This window comes from Spermophilus citellus (genome assembly GCF_964194105.1).
Source record: "Spermophilus citellus genome assembly, chromosome: 4".
Lineage (NCBI taxonomy): Eukaryota > Metazoa > Chordata > Mammalia > Rodentia > Sciuridae > Spermophilus > Spermophilus citellus.
In genome coordinates this window covers 167,774,259-167,788,880 of record NC_138185.1, presented here as the reverse complement: position 1 = coordinate 167,788,880, position 14,622 = coordinate 167,774,259, and the positions used below count along the sequence as shown (strand labels likewise).

The 14,622-nt window shown below is 39.1% G+C and overlaps 3 protein-coding genes across 3 annotated transcripts in view; 1 reads left to right on the top strand and 2 right to left on the bottom strand.

Moving 5' to 3' along the window:
- The window catches only part of MGAT2 (alpha-1,6-mannosyl-glycoprotein 2-beta-N-acetylglucosaminyltransferase), a 4,510-nt gene extending 4,112 nt beyond the window's left edge, over nt 1-398 (top strand). The window contains exon 1 of the mRNA XM_081289351.1: nt 1-398. This exon is cut by the window's left edge and continues 4,112 nt beyond it. The gene's annotated coding sequence lies outside the window, so the exon portion shown is untranslated.
- Nucleotides 399-1,119: 721 nt separating this feature from the next.
- On the bottom strand, nt 1,120-9,512 carry DNAAF2 (dynein axonemal assembly factor 2). The gene is made up of 3 exons (XM_081289350.1): nt 6,641-9,512; nt 3,143-3,286; nt 1,120-1,739 (listed from the first exon to the last, which is right to left on the bottom strand). The coding sequence occupies exons 1-3, from the start codon at nt 8,762-8,764 to the stop codon at nt 1,245-1,247; spliced, it is 2,763 nt and encodes a 920-aa protein (XP_081145476.1). The 5' UTR covers nt 8,765-9,512; the 3' UTR covers nt 1,120-1,244.
- Nucleotides 9,513-12,751: 3,239 nt separating this feature from the next.
- POLE2 (DNA polymerase epsilon 2, accessory subunit) overlaps nt 12,752-14,622 on the bottom strand; it is a 32,534-nt gene continuing 30,663 nt past the window's right edge. Inside the window, exon 19 of the mRNA XM_081289990.1 lies at nt 12,752-12,976. Within this exon, the coding sequence (XP_081146116.1) occupies nt 12,958-12,976 (19 nt within the window). The 3' untranslated portion in view covers nt 12,752-12,957. The remainder of the gene's footprint in view (nt 12,977-14,622) is intronic.

Below are 14,622 nucleotides of genomic sequence, written 5' to 3'. Positions count from 1 at the left end.
AGCCAGTGGCCTTGTGTTTAGTGATTAGATCAAGTATTTTCCTCTGTTTTCATGATATCCTAATTTTTTTTTTTAATGGATATCTTTATTTATTTATCTTTATGTGTTGCTGAGGATCGAACTCAGGGCTTCACGCATGCTAGGCATTGTACCACTGAGCTACAACCCCAGCGCCACTGTCCTAGTTTTTTTTTTAAAGAGAGAATTTTTTTTTTAATATTTATTTTTTAGTTTTTGGCGGACACAACATCTTTGTATGTGGTGCTGAGGATCGAACCGGGGATGCACGCATGCCAGGCAAGCGCGCTACAGCTTGAGCCACATCCCCAGCCCTCCTAAAATTTTTTGTGAGAAACACATTAGGATTTCCCCTTTGCCTCATATTTTAGTTGGGTTATTAAAAAATTGATTATAAAAGAGTAGATTTTGTTTTGATGTGATAATATAAGTAAAATAATTTTTCTTTTCAAAACAAATTGTCAGATTTTTAAAAATTAAACTGTTCTAAATTCTCAAATTTATTCTATAAAACCAAAAGATGTTTTAATACTTAACTTGTAAGAAATTGTTTTTAAAAACTGAATTTTGAAAATAATTAAAAACTAACCTCATGTAGTTTGTGAAACATATATTAGCAAAATATAGTTTTCATACAAAAATGCTAAAAATTCGATTTAGATATTTGTATTGTAATTATTTAGATTATCAATATGGGTAAGTTCTTTCCCCCTGCAAGCTCTTGTTTCAGCAACTACACCCTATAGTGAGACTTATAAAACAAACAGGTTTAGGATTCTACTCCCATACTTGGATTCATATTTCTAGTTAATTGCATTCTTGAGTGAATGAGAGTTGTGAATATTCACAACTTGGTGAATATTTATTTTGAAATTTTAAAGGGAAGCAGAAGCAGCAAAAATCACACAGAAGTCTATACACACGCACACACACACACACACACACAGATTGTATTAAAACTGTTTTACATCTCTACTTCAAAAAATATACATCTAAAAAGCAAAAAGAAAAAAAAAATATACATCTACTAGAGGAATTCTAAAACATCTCCAAAATTAAAACTATTTAAAGGCAAACAACAACAAAACTACAGTTTACCCATTGGAATTAAAATTCCAAATTTTAATTGTATTCTTTATTGACTACCTTTTTTAATGTTTAACAGAAAGAAATTATTTTAGGTCCAAAATTTTTTACTCAACATTTAAATTCCGAATAATATAGAATTAATCCAAATCATATAGCAAAGAATTCTGAAAAGTGAATGCACAATGAGTCACATGATCTTTAATAATCTGCACAGTACCATCTTGCATATTGGTTTCTTTTATGCTATCAAAATCAGGTATATTGTGAACTATAGTTTTGTTCAAATTGTGATGTCCATCCAATTCTTTTTCTTTGGTTATTACCGGTTCTTTTAAATTATCTTTGTCCTCATTTGAGTAAGTAGAACCTTTCTCTTTAATAAAAGTAGGTTCCATTTTTGCTTCAGGTTGCTTTGATTTTCCAGATAGCATTTGAGAAATATCAAGAGACTCTTGTTGAAATCCTGCTACTGAACCACAAGTATTTATTTCTAGTGCTTTAACTGCTATAGATGAATCAGAGTCAGTTGTAGAGGTGGTAAAATGTTCTACATTTTCTTTTTCAGTTAGATGACATTCTTCATTGATTTTTTCCTTTCCTTGAAGCTGATCAGGATTACCACATTCTTGTAACTGTGTCAAAAGAAACAAAAAATTAATAATTATTTGAAATAACAGCAATTAAATTGCAGTAACCTGAAATTTGTTGCTGTTACTAAGGATTGAACCAATGTCACTTTGCCACCCTCAGCCCTTTTTATTTTGTATTTTGAGACAGAGTCTCACTAAATAGCTGAGGCTGGCCTTGAACTTGCAATCCTATTGCTTCAGCCTCCCAAGTAGTTGAGATTATAGGTGTGTGCTACCACAATGGAGAAAATAAAACTTTTTGTGTGTAGGGGAATTGAACTCAGGGCTTCACATGTGCTAGGCAAGCACTCGATCACTGAACTACATCCCCAGCTCTGAAAATCAGATTTTTAAAAAAATAGTGTAGCTGCCAAAGGAGAAGAAATGTCCCTGGAAAAGGGTACAAGGAGTTCCAAGAAGAAAGGGGGAACTCAACTCAGGACCAGCAGGGTTCTCGGCATACAAGGCAGCAAAGAATTTTGTGACAGAAAATAATTCAGCACAAGCCAAAGGTATAGACAGGTTTATTTAGGAAGATAGATACACATTAAAGGGAGAATGTGGGCTATCTCAAGAGTGAGAAGACCTGTCCTGGGTTGGAGGTCCAATATTTATAGAAAGGCTATATCAGGGGCTGGACTGGAGGCTAGGGTGGAGCTGCACATTTTTGTGCCAGTTTGCCCTACACTTGCATATTTCCCTCATATTACAAGGGCCTGGGCTAAGATTTACAGCTGTTTTCTCTGCATCTCAATGGCTTCTGGGTGTTTCCCTTAAGATTCAATACCTCTTCTCTTTATCCTAAATCCCTATCTCATTGTGATAACCCTTGCAAACCTGCACATATGCTTCTAGGTTTCTCCCTTGACATCATCCTCCAAATACTGCCAGTTTTTTTTAACTGGCTTTAACTTTCTGATTAAATCTTTTCAATCACTGTATTCTCCTTCAGAACAAAATGATCCAAACTTTTTTAACATTTCCTACAAAACCTTTTAACAGACATTCTTATAAGGGAATTGTTGAATTTCTTGAGTTTTCTTTAATTTCTATATTCATCAGTTACCCTTCCCCCAATTCACACATCACTCAATGGTGTCAGTTACTTTTGCATCCTATATTAAAAGACTGGGTTCAACTGGAAAGAATGAACAAATTCTATGACATAATCTCCACAACTTGGGAGAAAAAAAGACTTATATTCATCCCTGGGCAAACACACATCCTAAATATTTGATTCTAATTGGAGGATTATTTTGGGATTAAATAAGGTTTAGCACAATCATTCTGCCCAGTTATTATCTACATTTTATTCATAGTTATGAGATTAAGGAATAATAATTTCATCTATTAGGCTTCCACCTTTCCAGCAGTCACTTCTCTTAGAAAGCCCATTATAATCTTACCTCTGCGTGAATTTGAATCTTCTCATCAGTAACCTGAAGAACTTCAATTAATGGTGGGGACAGGGGCATTTTCTGTATGAATGTACAGCACAGGACCTCTTCAAGAAACTCATTAACATTTTCTTCATTAGTAAACAACTTTTCCTAAAGGAAAAAGGAAAAAAATATTCCATCTTATAAGTCACAGTGGACAGTTATACTTAGGAAGGCAGCTCACAAAAATTCTCACACATATCAGGGTTACACTTTTGAAAATGTTTATCTTAACATTACTTCTAAGGGATATACTGAAAAAGAAAATTTACTACTGTACAAAACAATACACACTGTACCAAAAGTGTATGTATAATTTATTTTTTAAAAAACCTGAAAAGTGGGGAATAAAGCCTTGGTAGTTTTTCTAGGTTTATTAAATCTGAAGTATATTTCCCTACTAGATAATACTACTTACACATTATGCTTTTTTCCTCCTAATATTTCTTAAGAATAACCTCACTTCTAGAGTTATAAATGCAAACTCCACTACAAATTACAATTTAGTTTTGCAATCTGTTCACATTCATGTTAAATGTTATAGTTAAGGTGTGGGAGGAATAACCATATTAACCATACTTAAAATTACTTAACTCATAAAATCAGTTCACTGTTGTCCCAAATAAAATTAATTTTCCTGACCTTTTTTTATAAACAAATTTTATAATTACAAAATAAACACAGTTTATTTTAAGTTCTTTTTTTTAATATATTGTGTGTGTGTGTGTGTGTGTGTGTGTGTGTGTGTGTGTGTTTACTGGCAATTAAACCCGGGGCACTTTACCACTGAGCTTCATCTCCAGCCCTTTTTGTTTTTTATTTTGAGACAGTGTCTTGCCAAGTTGCTGAGGCCTACTTCAGCCTTCAGAGTCAATGGGACAAGAGGAGTATGCCATCATGCCAGGTTATATTAGACAATATTTAAATCTGTGAACACATACTATACAAAAGTGAACCTTGGACTGGGCACAGTGGCACACATCTGTAATCCCAGCAGCGTGGGAGGCTGAGGCATAAAGATTGAAAGTTCAAAGCCATTCTCAGCAATTTAGCAAGGCCCTAAGCAATTTAACAATACCCTGTCTCTAAATAAAAAATTTAAAAGGGTTAGGGATGTAGCTCAGTGGTTAAGCACCTCTAGGTTTAATCTGTGGTACCAAAAGAAAAAAAAAAGTGAACCTTGAAAACAAAATTTTACATTGAGCGGGGTTGGGTGCAGTTGCACTTCCCTGTAGTCCCAGTGGCTCAGGAGGCTAAGATAGGAGGCTCAAAAAGTTCAAAGCCAGCCTCAGCAAAAGGGAGGCACTAAGCAACTCAGTGAGTTCCTATCTCTAAATACAAAACAGGTCTGGGGATATGGCTCAGTGGTCAAGTGCCCCTGAGTTCAATCCCCAGTTCCAAAAAAAAAGAAAGAAAATTTTACAGTGAGAGTAATTTGCCTTGCTATAATTTGAAGATCCAGAATAATACTGATTACAGAAGTACCCTCATCAAAAGCATTTCTAAGGTTCATTTTGTTTGTTGTTGTTTTTTGCAGTATTAGGGATCCAAACCAGGACCTTCTACATGGTGGGTGAGTACTCTACCAATGACCTATATCTCCAGCACCTTCTAAGGTTCATGCTTCTGAAAAGGGGATTCGTCTTTGCTTCACTGCAAAAAATGCACCAAATATTTTTAGATAACCCAAGGAAGATATTTATAATAGAACTGGTTATGATTAAAATGCAGAATACCTACACAAGTTTGACTTCTAATGATAGACTTTATTAAAAAGATGATTTCACTGGCCCTGAAGTTCTAGGAAAATTCTCAGTGAATATTTAAGATTTAAATAAACATATTTAGTTATTTGTATATGTGTAAAATAACAATACTGGTCTTGAAGCACAAAAGTTTCTAAATTATGGTTATTATACATAATATCCTTATATATGGCTCACTACTCATGATTTTTAAAATTAATGTACTTTAACACTTAAAGCCTGGTCCTGTAAACAAGCAAAGCAAAAGAACTGGACATCAGCATCATAACAAATATGATGACTAATGGAAATAATTATAATAAATCTATTTCAAGCTTCAAAGAAATAATTCCATTTTGATTCAGTTTCCTCGCTAAAATGTTAGCATGCTAGAAAATCAGATTAAAACATATTCTTGAATATTCTTTTAACTGCTTGTCCATAAATTTCTTCCCACATCGAGTTATTTTTATTTGATAAAACAATTACAGGAAAACCACTGCCCTTTCCTAAATTTCCCCCTTCTGCTGACATAAACAGATACTGAATTTCATATTTTATATTCTTATAAAATATCTTCCTCAACTATTTATTTTACCATTTTTGGAGGGCTTCAAGTTAACCACTGCTCAGATACCCAACTCATAAAATACAGAGCTAACTTATTAGCAGATTTACAGAAAAACAATAGGAAGAAGTGAAAATTTCTGACAGGTTAAAGGCCAAGGTCAAAAGCTTAATATTTAATATACAAGCTGTGCAATTAGTGTTTCTGAAAACTTGACTCTTGATACAAACCTTAATCAAAATCACCAATTGCTCATTTGAGGTTAAAGAATCTTTAGAATTTTAAGTATTCTTTTCAATATTTTTGTAACAGTGGAGTATTAAATGTGAAATTCAAGAACTTAATAACCTAAAAAGCATAGCAGAACTACAACAGGACATAAGTTACTCATCAAAATTTATCCTCAGTAAACTAGATAATGCTCAGTCCAGTTCTAGTGTTCTGTGCTATTCAGCTCAACAAATACTATTTACACTTCATTAAATGCCAGCCATTGTGCCAAATACTAATAGGGTCCTAAAGATGATTAAAACAAACGCAAAGAGAAACTTTGAACACAATATAGCACCCACCAGAGGTCCACCTCACCAAAATCAGTGACTAAAATTACTAAGAGCACCCTATAGAGAAAATTGTCTGGGATTTAGATTAATCCAACATCTGAGTTTGCTTTCTCACCTAAGAACTATGTGGCACTTGCCGAGTTACTTCTCTTCTCAGAAACAGATTTATTATTACTCACTTTCTAAGCTTGGAAAAAGTGATTTGCCACTTTGGAGTGCTTCTTAAACTTATTTGGGTCACAAACCCTTTGAGACTAAAGTTAGTCCTTTTCTCCAAGAGACATTACTCTCAACTTTTTGTATTTAATTTTAGAGGTCCAGGAATCACTGAAAATCTGTTCGGTCTCTTTCGGAGTCAATGGAGCCCAAGAAAACAACTTTATTACCAACAACTTTGAGGATTTGAAACCCATCCATCAGGGAGGATACGTGTAAACCTTCCTGAAAATACGTTTAACAAGTACCAGCATAACGTGAAAAGCTGTAGAAAATGCTTTGTTTAGGATAAATTGAGAGGGAGCCTGTAACAGTAAATTTTAGAAGAGAGATGGAATATTTCAAACATTAAGACTCTAGAAAGAACTGTTACCTCCAAAGAATCTTTGTTCAAACCATAGTACCACTCTCGCCAACGTCCATGGCTCTCTGGAGATTTGGCCAGTACTATCACTGCATTGTTTGAAGAAACGCTAATCTCGGGTTCTTTGGCACTTAATTTATTTTCTGGAGCAAACTGCAAGAAGAAGGAATAAACCGAGTCTTGTGTGGAGAAGCACAGTTTGTACCAGAGGGGGTTCAGATTCCACTGAAGACTTTGAGGCTGAATCCGCGGCACTTGAATTAGCAGAGTCAAGGATTCTTCATCCTGATTACACTGCATGGGAGGACACAAAGGTTCCCTGCTGTCGGTGTCGGGGCCACCCATTGCTGGGTCAGAAGGCTCGCCACCCGGGCCCTCCAGGTCCTCATGTGTCTCTACACTGATATCTCCGCACGCACTCCCTCTTCCTACAGGAGACTCCTGGTCAAGGGCCAGGGATGAAGTACTAGGGGAGCATACGCCACCATCCCCAGGTGAGCTCCCAGCTCCTGGGGACAACTTCTCCTCTAGGCCTGGCGGCGACACCGAGTGCCTACCCAAACCTCGCTCTTCCGGCTGGAGTTCTCTCTCCTCCCCAGCGCGCGCTGACAGAGACGCCACCTCAAGGGCACCTGGGGTGGCGATCCCAGCGTCTACCACCTGGATCCCGTTGGGATCCGGGCTGGATCCCTTGGGGCCCGCTTCCCCCATGCTAGCGGAAGCGCAGGCCAAGCCATCAGTTCCGGACTGGCCCACCGACTCTTCCGGCGCCGCAGGGGGCCCGCGGCGCACGAATGGCGCCACTGGTAGTGTGACCACCAGCTGCCGCCGGGCCTTGTTGAACTGCGCCTTGCCACGGCTGTCGTCCACCGGGTAGGGGAGCGAGAACCGCAGCCGGTAGTCGGGGTTCCTCGAGTCAAGACACAACAGCTTTCCCGTCACTTCCAGCGCCGCCTGTTCAGCCGAGCGCAGCAGCGGTAGCTCGATGGTAACCACCAGCTCGTGCGGCACCGAGCTCGGGGCCGAGTCCCGGGAGCACCGGTAATCCTGAAGGTCCACGTGGTGGCGCTGCACCACGCTGCAGCGGGGCTCGGTGGGGGCGGGCTGCTGAGTCTCCAGCGCAGGTTTGGGAACCTGGGGCCCCGGGCCGACGGAGCTCTGGGCTGTCGCTGGGTACCGGTAGGGATAGGGAAAATCTGAGAGAGGATCCTCCTTCCTGTTGGGTGGGGCCCGGACGCTCCCCGGAAGGGGCGTGCGCAGCACGGCAGCCTCTGGGGTCCCCTTATATTTAGTCTTCAGGGTCTTGGCGTTCCTGCGGTCCAGCTTAACGCCGAACTGCTTCTCGACTGCCTCCAGGGCCGTGGCGTCCAGCATCTGACAGAAGCGCTTGTTGCGCCGGGCCAGCGCCAGCGTTTCTGGGTGGAACACCACATCGTAAACCTTGTAGCGGGTGCCGCTGCGCCCCGCGTACTCTCGGCCAGGCGCCAAGCTGTACGGCAGGGACCAGTGGCTACCCATCGCCGCGCCACCGCCGTCCCCCGGGCCTGGCCGGCTGCTGGGCGCGCCCACCAGCTCGTTGCTGCATACATTCACGAAGCAGCGCAGAGCCCCGTCCAGGCTGGTACGCAGCACGTGGCCTGGCTCCGGGTGCACGAACCGCACCTCCACTCCGCGCTCACGCTCCAGTGCGGTGATCTCTTCCTCGTAGCGCCTCCGGTTTTCTGGGTCATTGAGCTCCTCGGCGTACGCGGAAAACATTCGCCGGAACTCCGGATCCTGGAAGGCGGAGGTGAGCCGCTGAACCTCCTCTCCGCTCAGGTCCAAATCCTCCAGCGCCGAGGAGGCTGCCGCTTTGGCCATGCTGCCCCGCAGCTTCTCGCCCTCACCCCAGGGGTGATCAGTCCAAGACTGGTTGGGCAGGGTGCCCCGCAGAGTCTCTGGTACGCGGAGAGCAAAAGGGCTGAGGTCGGTAACGGCCGCAGGATTGAGCCTTGAGCAGCGCGTGCTGGTTGCCACGGTAACCCCCACTGACACCCGGAAGGAGCAGCAGCAATCAGCTGGAGGTGCCAGAAACGGCCTCATTATTTCTTCAAAACAAGCAACTACTTGCCTTTTTTTAGACTCTTGTGCCATGATGCATTTACTTCTGCTGTCTATGGTAAAATTGTCATAATTGCCAGTATTGTGTACAAGATCTCATTCATTGTTGACTTTTAAGTTAAAATTTTCACAAACAAGAGAGACATGAGAAGTTACCTGATCAAGGTTGCACAGCCAGTGTGTTCACAAGCTGTGATTTTTAACCTGACTTACATTTACTAAAACATTTCAATGTTAATTTTCCTCCTTTTTATCTTCTGGATAATCTGCCATACAGTTTACCCAGTAAAAGCTCATTTGGAGCAAAAGATAAGGGCAGGGTATTCATAAACAAATATGCCAATGAATGTAAAATGTAAAGCTGTAGTTCAGTGGTAGAGCACTTGCCTAGTATGTGTGAGACACTAGGTTCTCACCCACTTTTATTTAAAAGTAAATAAAATAAAGATATTATGCCCATTTACATTTTTTTTTTTTTTTTTTTTTTTGGTAACAGGAATTGAACTCAGGGGCACTTGATCACATCCCCAGCCCTAGCCCTTTGTTATTTGTTCTTTGAGACAGGGTCTTGCTAAATTGCTAGGGCTGGCTTTGAACTCTTGATCCTCCTGCCTCAGCCTTCCAAGCCGCTTGGATTACAGGCGTGCTTGGATTACAGGCGTGCGTGTCATCGTGACCGGCTACAACTAAAGAAAATTTTTAAAATAATGCAAAATGTAAGATGCCATGTGTCACCTATCAAAATGGCAAAGCTTTCATGATTATTGTTCTCCTCAGGGTGGTAGTAGAATTTTAAGTGTTTTTTTTTTTTTTTTTTTTTTTTTAGCCCATATACCCATGGAATAATTGACCCAATACTTATTTTTTTTTTAAATATTTATTTATTTATTAGTTATTGGCGGACACAACATCTTTGTTTGTATGTGGTGCGGAGGATCGAACCCGGGCCGCACGCATTCCAGGAGGGCGCGCTACCGCTTGAGCCACATCCCCAGCCCCCCAATACTTATTAAAATAGTATGATTCTAAAAGTTTGGGAAGAATCTAATAGTTCAACAAAGAACTGATCAAACAGATTTTGGCAGAGATATACAAGGGAGTTTATGTGGCCATTGTAAAGTATCTTGTAGAAATCCCTCCTCCCCCTTAGGTGCTGGAGATTGAACCAAGGGTCTCATCCCTATAGCATAGGATTTACCACTGAGCTACACTTCCAGCCTCAAAGTATATTTATTGATGGGTAGTTATTTATTCATTGGTAGCTGGCCTATCATTTTTCTATTCTCAGCAACATTTAACACAACAGATGTTGGCATTACCCCAGTGATAAGACCCTTTCTAGATTTTTCTCCTACCTTATATGCTTTCATAGTCTGTTTTGCAAGTTTATTCTGTTCAGTTTCTAAGTAGAGATGCCCCAGGCTGGGACCCTATTTTTTTCTCCACCTATACTTGCTCCACAAATATATGTATGCTTACAAATACCAAATTTATATTTCCGGTTCTAACTCTATAGACTCCTTTTATCCAGCTGCTCAAATTTGAGTTCTCCATTTGAACAAGTAATCCTTAGGTCTCTCAGGTTTGAAATGACCAAAAATAGAATTCCTAACTCCTTTCCTTTCCCAAACCTAGGCCTTGATCTCTCAGCAGCATTCAAAGCAGCTTACTATTCCCGTTTGGAACACATTTTTCTCTTGGTGTATAGAACTCCAAGCTCTCTATTTTCCTTCACTTGTCCCTCTTCTGCCAGTTCTCTAAATGTGCTTGTTTATCAGTCCTCTTATCTAGTCACATATCTTCCAAGATGATCTTATTGAGGCTCATGCTTTTAAATGGCATCTACGTTCAGATTAGTCCTTTGAACAGGTTATTTATGCAGTTATTGCACCTACTACATAGGAAAGTAAGTCACTGTTCTAGGCACTGGCACAAAAAAATCATTGTGCTGCAAGGATGTCAAGCAACTAGTACTCTTGGATGAGTATCACTAACATAATATATTGAAACAATGTAAAATAATACAGATGGCTTGACTCCATTATCTAATAGACAAAATTTGGCTAAACAAATCTCATTGTTAGAAGTCAGGCTACATAACTATGTCAATCAATAAAATTAACAGAAAAAATTTTAAAAAGATCTAGTGAGTTCCCTTTTGAGGGGGATGGAGTGTTGTCACAAGAAGGGAAAAGGGGGAACTTCTGGGGTAGGACTGTTTCAATCTTGTTTTTTGTTAAATTGGCTGTGCAGTTTGTTAAAACTCATTGAGGTGTCCAATGATAATAGGGGACTTTGTGTATCTCATATATTAATTTAAAAGTTTAACAAAATGTTTATAAAAACAAAAATATTTGCCCTCATGGAACTTCAGTGACACCAACACATCTTCAGTCCTATCTGACCACTGATCCCTAAGAGATTTTTCTACCTGGATGTTCAGTAGGCATCTCAAATTAACATGATCAGAACAAAACTTGATTTTCTCCTCTCAAACCTGTTATTCTCCCACTCTCAGCAACTAATCTAGCTATTTAACACCAAAACCTAAGTAATCCTTGATTCTTCTTTAACCTCATCCTGTACTGCCATTCAGTTACAGTTGCCCACATTTTTTTTAATCTTCACCATGGTTTTGTAGTTGGTGTTTTCTTCTAGGGTCTGGCTCTATTTATTTGAAGGTAAGCAAGATGACATCTAGGACTTTGCCTTTCCGGTATTCCACTGGATTCTCTAGGACCTAGAACATGTTAGGTACTTATTTAATGAATAAATACAGCACAGTGAAGAAAAAAGCAAGTTTATTATATAGACAGTGATTCCCAAAATATCTCTGTAGAGGAAAAAAATGCACAGAAAAAAAAAAAAAAACTTACCACATTAAGAAATTTGACAAGGAAGAGGGCCAGCGAAATGAGACTCCGATGAGAATTATGGACCCAACACATACACACAAGCCTGTCCCCACACATAATTTCACATAAAACTTTGAAGGAGCCAGAAACTCAAGGCTGTTATATCCAACAACCAGTTTGTAATTTGATGCATTTAAATAGTATGTTGTATTTATGTTTTAAAATACCTTTACTAAGGTCAGACTTGTCCAGAATTTTGATGTTCCAAAGGTGATTTAAAATACACTAACAAGTAATTCTTGGGTATGCTCACTGGTATCAAGGTAATAACAGAAAAGAGTTGGGAAAAAAAAATAGTGACTAGGGCTGGGGATGTGGCTCAAGCGGTAGCGCGCTCGCCTGGCATGCCTGCGGCCCGGGTTCGATCCTCAGCACCACATACCAACAAAGATGTTGTGTCCGCCAAAAACAAAAAAAAAAATAAATAAATAAATATTAAAAATTCTCTCTCTCTCTCTCTCTAAAAAATAAATAAATAAATAAACAAACCTCTTTAAAAAAATAGTGACTAATACCAAAATTAACTTCAGATGTTTTTTGTTTTGGTAAATTAAAAGTGCCTTTATTCCACTGATAAGCTAACGTTAGTTTTAGTTTTTAAATGCATGCTTAATTAGAAGGGCCTTTTTTTCTTTGTACCAGGGATTGAACCCAGGGGTGCTTTACCATGGAACCACATCCTCACCTGCCCTTTTTTTTTGAGACAGGGTCTTCTGGCTAATTGCTTAGGGCCTCCCTAAGTTGCTGGGGCTGGCTTTAAATTTGAGTTCCTGGCTTTGAACTTGCCTCAAGCTCTCAAATTGCTGGGATTACAGGTATGCACCAGCTCAACCAGCTAGAATATATCTTTATACATATCTACATTTTGTTGTTTTGCAGTGCAGGGGATCAAACCCAGGGCCTCTTAAATCAGCATTTTTTTTTTTTTTTTTGAGAGTGAGAGAGGAGGGAGAGAGAGAGAGAATTTTTAATATTTATTTTCTAGTTCTCGGTGGTCACAACATCTTTGTTGGTATGTGGTGCTGAGGATCGAACCCGGGCCGCACACATGCCAGGCAAGTGCGCTACCGCTTGAGCCACATCCCCAGCCCCAGCATTTTTTTTTTTTTTAAAGAATGCTGGAAGTGTTTTTCTTATAAAAATTTTCAAATGTACCACTGTATTTGGTATAACAATATCAAAATTTCATAAAATACAAATTCAAGAATATTTTTAAAGTTTACCATAATTTAATAATAATATCAAAATCACTTAAGACATAAAACCAAGCAGAAAACTGATGCTTTTTTTTTCATATGGTCTTTAAGACTCTCAAAAGCCTTGAAGTTTGCTGAAAATAGAAAAAAAAATGAAATTAAACATTTTAGAAATCTGTTCTTGTACATTTCTTAATTTTTAGTTATAGCTAATTAGTTTTCAAAATAGATCAACACTGTTCCAAATTCAGAAGGCAACACTAAAAAATTACTGTTTTAAACCCTATCTCTGTTCCTCAGAAGCAAATGTATAGCTGGGTGTGATGGTGCTTGCCAGTAATCTCAGCAGCTGGAGAGGCTAGAGCAGGAGGATCACAAGTTCAAAGCCAACCTAAGCAAAAGCAAGGCACTAAGCAACTCAGTGAGACCCTGACTCTAAATAAAATACAAAATAGGGCTGGGAATGTAGCTCAGTGGTCAAGTGCCCCTGAGTTCAATCCCCAGTACCAAAAGAAAAAAAAGGAAATGTATACCTTATAAAGGTATTCTAATAAAAAGGAAAATAAAGTCTAGTAATATACAGGCATGTATGTATGGGTTTGTGCTTTAAAAATATGTACATGGTGGTACATAACTACATAGTGATACATATAATAATGTATACTATTCTAGGCCTTTTTCTTTTTTTTTGTGGTGTTAGAGATCGAACCCAGGACCTTGTGCATGTAAGGCAAGCACTCTACCAACTGAGCTATAACCCCAGCCCTTCTAGGCCTTTTCCAGTTGGTATACACATCTGTAATTCCTCTATGGTTTTGAAATTTAAATAAATTCTGAGTAAGTACACATTTTGATAAATGTTTTCATTCAGACCAACTGTGTGAGAATGTGCATTTCCCCCACTGTATCACCAATACTGGTGAAACAGAGCTAACCTTATCTACTTTGCCTATATTCTGTGATTAACTCCACAATGTGATTTCACAAATATTCCAACAAATGGCCTCTTCTTAGGAGAAACTAAGCAGACAGACCAGAGAATTTCAGTCTGTCTTGATATTTTTTTTCCAGTTCTCTAAAAAAATTAATGTACATCAATTTGTTTGATGCAGCACTCAAAAGAGTTTTCAAGTTACCAATACCAAATTATAGTTTGGAAATTTTATGTGAAGGCTTTTCATTATCCGAAGCCAGACAAGATACAGGAACCAACTGTTTCAATTCAACAACAAATAAATCAAGTATTATGCTAGAAATCCCCACCCTCTCCCCCCACTGGGATTTGTACTAACTAGGCAAACACTGACACCGACTATATCCCTAGCCCTTTCTCTTTTTAAAAAATTTTTTAAAAATTTAATTAATTTTTTAAAAAAATTTTTTAGTTGTTGATGAACCTTTATTTTATTTATATGTGGTGCTGAGAATTGAACCCAGTGCCTCACACATGCTAGGCCAAGTGCTCTACCACTGAGCCACAACCCCAGACCTAAAATTTAATTTTAATTTTAAGACAGGGTCTCACTAAGTTGCCCTGACTGGCTCTGAACTTGAGATCCTTCTGCCTCAGTCTCCCAAATCACTGCGGTTACAGATGTGCACTTCAGTGCCCAGCTTTTACTAGAAACTTAAGAATGACTATACTGGGCTGGGGATGTGGCTCAGCGGTATAGCGCTCGCCTACCATGTGCAAGGTCCTGGGTTCAATCCTCAGCACCACATAAACAAAATAAAGATATTGTGTCCAACTACAACTAAAAAAAAAAAAAAAAAAAAAAAA

Bases quoted from the DNA above. Each gene is read 5' to 3' on its own strand.
- DNAAF2 (XM_081289350.1), bottom strand. From the start codon at position 8,764: ATGGCACAAGAGTCTAAAAAAAGGCAAGTAGTTGCTTGTTTTGAAGAA. The intron at 3,287-6,640 runs GTAACAGTTCTT...TTTTTCCTTTAG, and splicing joins TGAACAAAGATTCTTTGGAG to GAAAAGTTGTTTACTAATGA. The intron at 1,740-3,142 runs GTAAGATTATAA...CTTTTGACACAG, and splicing joins AGATTCAAATTCACGCAGAG to TTACAAGAATGTGGTAATCC.